The sequence below is a fragment of the Paramisgurnus dabryanus genome, chromosome 8, assembly GCF_030506205.2.
Source record: "Paramisgurnus dabryanus chromosome 8, PD_genome_1.1, whole genome shotgun sequence".
Taxonomy (NCBI): domain Eukaryota; kingdom Metazoa; phylum Chordata; class Actinopteri; order Cypriniformes; family Cobitidae; genus Paramisgurnus; species Paramisgurnus dabryanus.
Window position 1 is genome coordinate 1,088,445 of NC_133344.1, and position 9,992 is coordinate 1,098,436.

At 37.8% G+C, this 9,992-nt stretch overlaps 1 protein-coding gene across 1 annotated transcript in view; it reads right to left on the reverse strand.

Annotated features, from left to right (window-relative positions):
- The window catches only part of LOC135770628 (protein NLRC3-like), a 233,401-nt gene that overhangs the window by 118,915 nt on the left and 104,494 nt on the right, over positions 1–9,992 (reverse strand). Inside the window, exons 3-4 of the mRNA XM_073815510.1 lie at positions 4,460–4,558; positions 508–621 (exon numbers count right to left, since the gene is read on the reverse strand). Of these exons, the coding sequence (XP_073671611.1) occupies positions 508–621; positions 4,460–4,558 (213 nt within the window). The remainder of the gene's footprint in view (positions 1–507; positions 622–4,459; positions 4,559–9,992) is intronic.

Genomic DNA, 9,992 nt, shown 5'->3' on the forward strand with positions numbered 1-9,992 from the left:
CAAAGTACTGAAGTTTTATTTTATTAGGTTTGTGCGTATACCGAATGTTTACACTGGCGGCACGACTCTACGGGTTCAAGGTCAGATATTATATTTCATATAAGTTTAGTCCAAAAATGGCAGAGCAACCTGTCGAATTGAACTGTGACCTTAGAATCAAAAATGTAACTGAATCGAGGATTTGGAGAATCATGACACCCCTATTAAAAATACATAAAAACGTAATTTAAATATACAAATATTCGATTATTATATTACTGTAAAATGCCCATCCCTACTTTGCATGTATCCTACTAATAATACTTTCATATGACTTTTTCATTTACACTATTTTAATATAAAGACTGTGACAGTGTTTGTACAGATGTGTCTCTCTATGTGAACATGTGCTGTATAATAATGAAGATAACATTTACTAAACACAATCACAAGAATAATTTATCATCTCTTTAACAAAACACATCATCATATAAAAGCTATAATCACATGTTTCAGAGTGTTTTATACCTGACAGCAGGAGATGTTGATTCATTCTTAAAGGTTATTGGTGGATTCATAGACGCATCACTCTTCATAGACACACAACTGAACTCTGGATCTGATCTCTTCTGATGATCTGAACTATAACACACAACAATAATCCAGTTAAACAATTTAACTGAGAACTTGCACAGATGTGTGTTTCTGTGAAAACATGCCCCTCTTAAGACAATATGAGATAAACCTAGAGCTCAACAGTGGCTAAATGCTAAAACTCTGGCTGTAAGGCTTGAATGTAGAGGGGCAGAACGCCACTTGAGGAAGGACAATTTGCAGGTTTCATATGATATTTTAAAGGAGAGTATGTCTAAATATCAGTAAACTGTTAGATCTGTGAAATCAAAGTATCTCTCAGATTTTGTAATAACTCTCAAGAGCCAGCTGTGTTGTTTAGTAATATTTTTGCTGTTTTGAACATTCCCTAAGCTACTTGCTTAAAACTAGGGGTGTGCCGGTTTCAGAATTGTTGATGACGGTTATGACGTGAGTCAAATGTGAAAGTGGGGGGCGTTTTGCTCGTTTAAATGCTCGTGGATTGACGGGAAATGTCATTTTACCATAAAATCATGAATGTGATGCCAAATGTGTTTTAAACAGTAATAACTTTGAACAATTTAACAGAAAGCAATGAAATATTTTTAAAAAAACACACTGTTGCCAGAAGACTGCGCTGTCACTCTCTGCCCAGCATAAATTAATCCTCTATCTATCATCTATCTTAATAATCTTCAGAGAAACAGATTTGTGCATTGGGCTTTTTAAGTCTGTAATTGTGTCTATATCTGTCATTACATGGACCAGAACAGCACGAAAACAATTTGGATTAAAAGCGTATTGAAGAGGTTTTGCTCATAAATGCAGGTAAAAGAAAGTAATGTGAACTTGAGATTGTTATTAAACGCAGCCGGTGTAAAAGCACAATGGCCACGCGCAGCAAACACTCTCCGCAGTGGCGCTGCACAGTGCTCACCCGGCGTTTGAATAAACTAGACACTGATTAGCTACTTGCTCTACGTTTCTTTAAAATTAACAGCAAGACAACTAGCAGTGAATGTGTGTTCAAGAGAGTTAGTAGATTAGCATGGGAGGATTTGAACTTGAAAAGCGGAGTGTACTGAAGCCTTTCCGTGGTTAAAAAAACATTCCTTCTCATGGTCATTCATGTTTATTTGATGCTATAAATTAACTAGAAGGAAGAGATGATTGGAAAGGTGAGACTTTGTTTAATATGTTAAATCTCAAAAGTAACCGAAAAGTAACCTGGTCTGTCCTGTATGCCAGTGTCTGCTCCGCTCTGTATTTTTCACTGCGAGAACGTGAGGGGGCGTGTAACACAGACTGTTAACAATTGTTTTTAAATAGTATTTAAAAATTCTTTATGATAAAAAATGTTTTAAAAAATATTTTAATAACACGGTTTTGGCAGTTATAGAGTTCTAATGACGGTGTTCAACTATAACCGTCGGTCTCACGGTTATATAATGACCGTCACACCCCTACTTAAAACCCTCGGCCGAAATGTGTGAGAAATTTTAGACTTTTTTATTAGTAAGATTGAGGTTGTTGGAGCAAATATTTCTCTGCCATCAACTTTTTTATCTATTTACACTGAGTGCTCTGCTGCTTTTGATCAGTTTGAGATGGGGTCTTTGGATTCTTTGAATGAGACCATTGTTAAAATTAAATCATTTTCATGTGGGGGTGGATTTTGTTCCTTCTTGTCTTTTAAAAGATTCATTTGAAATAATTGGCCCAAAAATCCTTTCAATTATTAATGGTAGCCTTGCTTCGGGAGTCTCAAAATTACGATTTCTTTCCAAACTACTGGAAAAGGTTGTATTTGGGCAATTGAATTCCTTTCTTGATTTGAATGGTATTAGTGTTTCAGTCTGGTTTTAAATCTCGGCATAGTACAGAAAATGCACTGCTGAAGGTTGTTTTTATTTCTCCAGTAGAAGGTTTTTAATGATTTGCTGCTTGACATTGATTCAGGGGACTGTGTGATTTTAATCGGCTGCATTTGATACAGTAGACCATAAGATCTTGATTTCACGACTAGAACAATGTATTGGTGTTAAGGGTACAGCACTGGCATGGTTTAGATCCTATTTGGCTAAAAGATCATTCTCAGTTCATGTTAGTGACTTTGTCTCCTCAACTGCTTATGTGTGGGGTCCCTCAGGGGTCCATTTTGGGGCATATTCTGTTTTCTCTGTAAACGCTCCCTTTGGGACATATTTGTAGAAAATTTGGTATTCTTTTCATTGCTATGAAGATGATTTGCAAATGTATCTGCCTTTGAATCTGAAAGATATCTTCTCTTTAGCTCCTGGCCTGGATGACACAAAATTTCCTTAATTTTAAAGAAAAGAAAACAGAAGTTATGTTGTTTAGGCCAGGGGGTAATTGTGAGTCAGCAGATTTAAACCATGGTGAACTTAATTCATTTGTGAGGCCCCATGTTAAAAACTTGGGTGTTATCATGGATTGTGATTTTAAACTTGAAAAATAATTTTTCTTCCAATTGAGACGAGCCACCAAGGTGAAACCTTTTCTGTCTCTTAAAGATTTTCTAAGAGTTGTGCATCTTTTTATTTTTAGTCGCCTCAATAACTGTAATGGCCTCTATACAGGTATTAGTCAGGCCTCACTCTCTAGACTGCAAATGGGTCAGAATGCAGCAGCTCGCCTGTTGACGGGAACATGAAAGTGGGAACACATCACCCCCCCCCCCCCATTCTTGTATCTCTCCACTGGTTACCTGTCCATTACAGGATACAATTTAAAACTTTAGTACTTGTTTGTAAATATCTTAATGGCTTAGCACCAAGGCTTCTGTCTGATCTGATCAATCTTTATGCCCTGCCAAGAGCACTTAGATCTGCTGACCATTTGCTTCTAGTTGTTCCACGAGTAAAGTTGAAGAGCAGGGGTGACGAGCAGTTTGCCTCTTTATATTAGACAGGCTCAAACTCTTGCTGCTTTTAAATTGGGTCTTAAAACTTATTTTTATAGTTTAGCATTTGACGATATATGAGAGCTGCTTTCTTATATTGTTTTATTGTGTCTTGTTGGCGTGGGAATCGTTTGGACCCTCATGAATCGATTCAGTTTCGATTCTTTGGGTCCCGATTCGATTCAGAATCGACTAGTGTTTGCGCTTTTGCTACTAGTCTCTGAACTGTCATATATTGTACTTTAATGGAAATAATCAATAAGTCATTAGTGATGGGAGAAACGAAGCTTTTCCAAGCTTTGAATCAACTGAACCATTTGCTCGTGAATTGATTCATTTTTTCGAAGCGTTCAAAACACCATACACGCTGGCGACACCTGCTGGTCAAAATAGTGTAAAAGCAGCAAGGTCTGTCCAAACATTTTACACTTTTTACAAAATAATAGCAAGATTGTTCTTAAAATATATTTGTAAAAAATTATTTTATTTAATTAAGACATAATTAAAAGTGTATTCTATGTTTTAGTTTTATTTATGGCAGACAAATCATTAAAACGAACCCCCTTTTTAATTATGCACATTCTTTTTGTCATTAAATCTGCCTATAAACAAAAAGTAGACAAAATGGTAGTGTTATTAGTCAGAAGGATCGAATGTTTTATAAACTTTTACAATAAAACTGAACCGAGTTCACCTACACTGGTAATTTGTGATCAACTCCCCCTAGTAGTGAGTCGTCGGATTGTCGAAATGTTTGGAAACAGTTATGACATAATGAAGCCTCGTTTGCTAAAATCATGAGACTTTGGCCAGTTTGAAACAACCCCCCGAACCAATGATTCGAAACAAAAGTTTTGTAAATGTTTCGAAAGCCTCATGAAGCGTGCTTCGAAATTGCCCATCACTAAATATCATTCTTATATAGACATAGCCTATGTACTGTTTCTTTTGTTAAGTAAGTACCTGCATCCTGGAGAAAAATCTTCATGTGTTGATGTTTGTGTTTGATCCATGATGGAGCTGCAGACGTGAATCTGATCAATCTGATCTCCACAACTGATACTGAATGAAAATAACATTCAGACACAAAATAAACTTAAAATCAAAGTGAAATATAGCTGTAGACAGCGATACGGGGCCAAGCAACAATGGTCCTGCAACACGCAACGAAGCTGAAAGGACATGCAATTGAAGAATGCAATGTAGCAGATATGTATGGGAACTATCAGCACACAGGACTCAGAGATGAGAATGAACATAATGAAAAAATAAAAATTTTGAAGTATAATATTTATGTGCATGTGGAAAGAAGGACCGATTAGTCCAATGCTGACCTAGAAAACAATTGAACCACTAAAGCATCATACATGTTACACATGAGACTTAAACCAAAAGAGCACAAACGAAATAATACCTGTTAAAATAATAAAGTAAAATACAAATAATGAATTGAAGCTTTTGACTCTAAAGTAAGAGACTTCAATTGCTGCCCTAGCCAGGATTTGAACCCATGATCTCCAGGTGTCATGCCTGTCACTCATCTGGTTGAGCTACAGGGGAGACATACATACAGACAGCTGCTTAAGTTAGATTGCTGAAGTGACAATGTGTATGTTCAGGTGTGGAGAGATTTTTCTCAAGAAGAGAATATTTTTTAAAACCCCTGTAGGTAGTCAAACCTGTTCGAACATTTGACTCTACATGACACAAATTTGTCAACCATTTTGATTGCCGCCGTATGGTGGATTTGAACCCGCAACCTCTGGATTTCATGCCCATCACGCATTTGGTTGAGCTACTGGGAAGGCATAGATTACCCCATCAAATATTCTCCATAGAAGTTTAGTTGATTAAATGGTTTAAAAGTTATTCCTGTTGACAAATGTATTACTTTTGAACAAAGATAAATATCAAAATTATGTTTGGTCATTTCTATGTGGCTCGGTCCAAAGATAATCTGAGCCAAATTGTGTAACAATTCAACAAACACTGCAAAAGTAGTAGCAAAAAAACTGAATACTGTACTTTTCAAAATGGCCGCTACTGCATATTTGAACTGGTGATGATGCTTGGCCACCAAATTACTGCAAGCCGTGCAGAACATGGAAAACAGACTGGTTGAGAATAATAGGTGAGAATAAACTCAAAACAAATATTAATAGAAAAACATAACACATGCATCAGACGGGATTCGAACCCTCAACCTCTGAGTTTTGATGCATGCGTTTAGTAGACTGCGCTACACAGGCAGTGTAGCTAGCCAAGGTTTTCAGAGCTGCAAACATTCAAATGGCCCAATCAAGGACGGTGCAGACATGACATTGGAGAGCAGAAATAACAAAATTACAATTTATATGAGAATCAGATAGTTTAAGTGAGAACAGTTAAAGTTTAAGTCAAGAAAAACATGTTGTATAGGAATGCACAACATGTTATAATACAGTCATAATAATTTTAATGAGACAATGTCACAGGGACAGTCAACTTTGGACAGGTATTTCTCGGGAATGGCAGAGAATATCAAAAATGTGTTTGGTCATTTCTGTGCGGATTGCTCCAAAGTTTATGTGAGCAGAGCCTGGCATAAAATAGACTTAATTTGCAAAAGTAGTAGCGAAAAAACTACTTCACATATGCTATGAAATAAGACATGAACAGAATGTTGAAAACTGACAAATGAGATATCGTTGCAATCGACATAAACCAGTGAATAAAAATTCACAAAGAAAATGAATATCAGACAAAGTTTTCAGAAGTTATGGGCTGTTTTATATAGTTTATGAACCCTAGGTGGCGCTGTCTTCAGATTTCCCAGGTACCTTCAGGACATCATACCAATGCTTCCTACCGATTTTTGTGCCGATACATTATATAGAATAATAGTTATCCCAATTTAAAACAAAATTCAAAATACTGTAGTGTACAGGCGGTTTGGTAATTTCTGGCATAATATATATCGACAGATTTGTCATGAGCCAAGGAATCCATAGACACCAAGATCATAATTTTCTATCAAACATTTCAATAGTTATGGGCAAAAATAGCCATTTTTCATATCTCATGACCCATAGGTGGCGCTGTCCTCAAATTTGGCATGGTACCCCAGTTCATGGTCCTTATGAAGGGTACCAAGTTTCATTTCAATTGATCAAAGAATGACCGAGATAATGACTCAGAACGAATTTTGGGTCGACATCGTTAAATGTACGCATTTATAACTTTTGAACAAAGATAAAAATCAAAATTCTGTTCGGTCATTTCTCTGCGGCTCCGTCCAAAGAAAATTTGAGCCAAATTGTGTAACAATTCAAGAAACACTGCAAAAGTAGTAGCAAAAAAACTGAATACTGTACTTTTCAAAATGGCTGCTACTGCATTTTTGAAATGGTGGTGGCGATTGGCAACCAAATTATGACAAGCAGTGCAGAACATGGAAAACAGACTGGTTAAGAATAATAGGTGAGAATTAACTCCAAACAAAATCTAATTAGTAAAACATAACACATGCATCAGGTGGGATTCGAACCCTCAACCTCTGAGTTTTGATGCATGCGTTTAGTAGACTGCGCTACACAGGCAGTGTAGCTAGCCAAGGTTTTCAGAGCTGCAAACATTCAAATGGCACAATCAAGGAAGATGCAGACATGACATTGCAGAGCAGAAATAACAAAATTACAATTTATATGAGAATCAGATAGTTTAAGTGAGAACAGTTAAAGTTTAAGTCAAGAAAAACATGTTGTATAGGAATGTACAACATGTTATAATACGGTCATAATAATTTAATATGACAAAGAGACAATGTCACAGGGACAGTCAACTTTGGAGAGGTATTTCTCGGGAATGGCAGAGAATATAAAAAATGTGTTTGGTCATTTCTATGCGGATTGCTCTAAAGTTTATGTGAGCAGAGCCCGGCATAAAATAGACTTAATTTGCAAAAGTAGTAGCGAAAAAACTACTTCACATATGCTATGTAATAAAATATTAACAGAATGTTGGAAACTGACAAATGAGATATCGTTGCAATCGACAGAAACCAGTGAATAAAAATTCACAAAGAAAATGAATATCGGACAAAGTTTTTAGAAGTTATAGGCTGTTTTATATAGTTTATAAACCCTAGGTGGCGCTGTTTTCAGATTTCCCAGGTACCTTCAGGACATCATACCAATGCTCCCTACCGATTTTTGTGCCGATACATTATATCGAATAATAGTTATCACAATATATGACAAAATTCAAAATGGTGGACAGGCGGTTTGGTAATTTCTGGCATAATATATATCGACAGATTTGTCATGAGCCAAGGAATCCATAGACACCAAGAGCATAATTTTCTATCAAACATTTCAAAAGTTATGGGCAAAAATAGCCATTTTTCATATCTCATGACCCATAGGTGGCGCTGTCCTCAAATTTGACATGGTACCCCAGTTCATGGTCCTTATGAAGGGTACCAAGTTTTATTTCAATTGATCAAAGAATGACCGAGATAATGACTCAGAACGAATTTTGGGTCGACATCGATAAATGTACGCATTTATAACTTTTGAACAAAGATAAAAATCAAAATTCTGTTCGGTCATTTCTATGCACCTCGGTCCAAAGATTATCTGTGCCAAATTGCGTAACAATGCAATGAACGCTGCAAAAGTAGTAGCGAAAAAACAAAATACTGTACTTTTCAAAATGGCCGCTACTGTAATGGGTGGAGTCTTAATGTAAGGTGTTCATTGTAATGAGCGTGAGGAGAGCAATCAGATGTACTAAGTAGAATTTTTGTTGATCAAATTATTCTAGAGTTATAACCATTTGAATATTGAATTTTTGAAGTGTTGGTGGCGCTATAGAGTTAATGCTAGAGACCCCATATTTGGTCACATAACTATTTAGGACCACCACTACAAGTGTGGCAAATTTTTTTCATTTTCCTATGTACGGTTCATAGGGCTGCCATAGACTCCCATTGGGGAAGAAGAAATATAATAATAATAATAATAATAATAATAATAATAATAAATATAGCTGCAAGCAGCAACACGGGGTCAAGCACCTTCGGCGCAATGCACACACAGCACAGCAAGCACACAAAGCACGGCAAGTTCACAATGCACAGCAAGCACACAAAGCACAGCAATTACACAAATCACAGCAGGCACACAAAGCACAGCAAGCTCACAAAGCACAGCAAGCACAAAAAGCACAGCAAGCACAAAAAGCACAGCAAGCACACAAAGCACAGCAAGCTCACAATGCACAGCAAGCACACAAAGCACAGCAAGCTCACAATGCACAGCAAGCACACAAAGCACAGCAATTACACAAAGCACAGCAAGCTCACAAAGCACAGCAAGCACGCAAAGCACAGCAAGCACACAAAGCACAGTAATCTCACAAAGCACAGCAATTACACAAAGCACAGCAAGCTCACAAAGCACAGCAAGCACACAAAGCACAGCAAGCACGCAAAGCACAGCAAGCACACAAAGCACAGTAATCTCACAAAGCACAGCAAACTCACAAAGCACAGCAAGCACACAAAGCACAGCAAACTCACAAAGCACAGCAAGCTCACAAAGCACAGCAAACTCACAAAGCGCAGCAAGCACACAAAGCACAGCAAGCTCACAAAGCACAGCAAGCTCACAAAGCACAGCAAACTCACAAAGCACAGCAAGCTCACAATGCACAGCAAGCACACAAAGCACAGCAAGCTCACAATGCACAGCAAGCACACAAAGCACAGCAATTACACAAAGCACAGCAAGCTCACAAAGCACAGCAAGCACACAAAGCACAGCAAGCACGCAAAGCACAGCAAGCACACAAAGCACAGTAATCTCACAAAGCACAGCAAACTCACAAAGCACAGCAAGCACACAAAGCACAGCAAGCTCACAAAGCACAGCAAGCTCACAAAGCACAGCAAACTCACAAAGCGCAGCAAGCACACAAAGCACAGCAAGCTCACAAAGCACAGCAAGCTCACAAAGCACAGCAAACTCACAAAGCACAGCAAGCTCACAAAGCACAGCAAGCACACAAAGCACAGTAAGCACACAAAGCACAGCAAGCACACAAAGCATAGCAACAAAAAAAGCACTGCAAGCACAGCAAGCACAGCAAGCTCACAAAGCACAGCAAGCTCACAAAGCACAACCAGCACACAAAGCACAGCAAACTCCCAAAGCACAGCAAGCACACAAAGCACACAAAGCACAGAAAGCACAGCAAGAACCACCACAATGCAGAGCAACAACAGCAAACATGGAAAAATAGAACACATTTGAACTACAGACAGGTTGAGAAGAACTGATGAGGAAGAACAAAATACCTGACTCAGGTGGGATTCAAACCCAGGAACTCAGAATCTCAATACATATGATTAACTTGATGCGCCACTCAGATGACACAGCTCATGAGGCAGCAGAAAAGAGATTAGAAAGCTACAAGGATTAACATATGTCAAATTAGTGTATAAACCCTAGGTGGC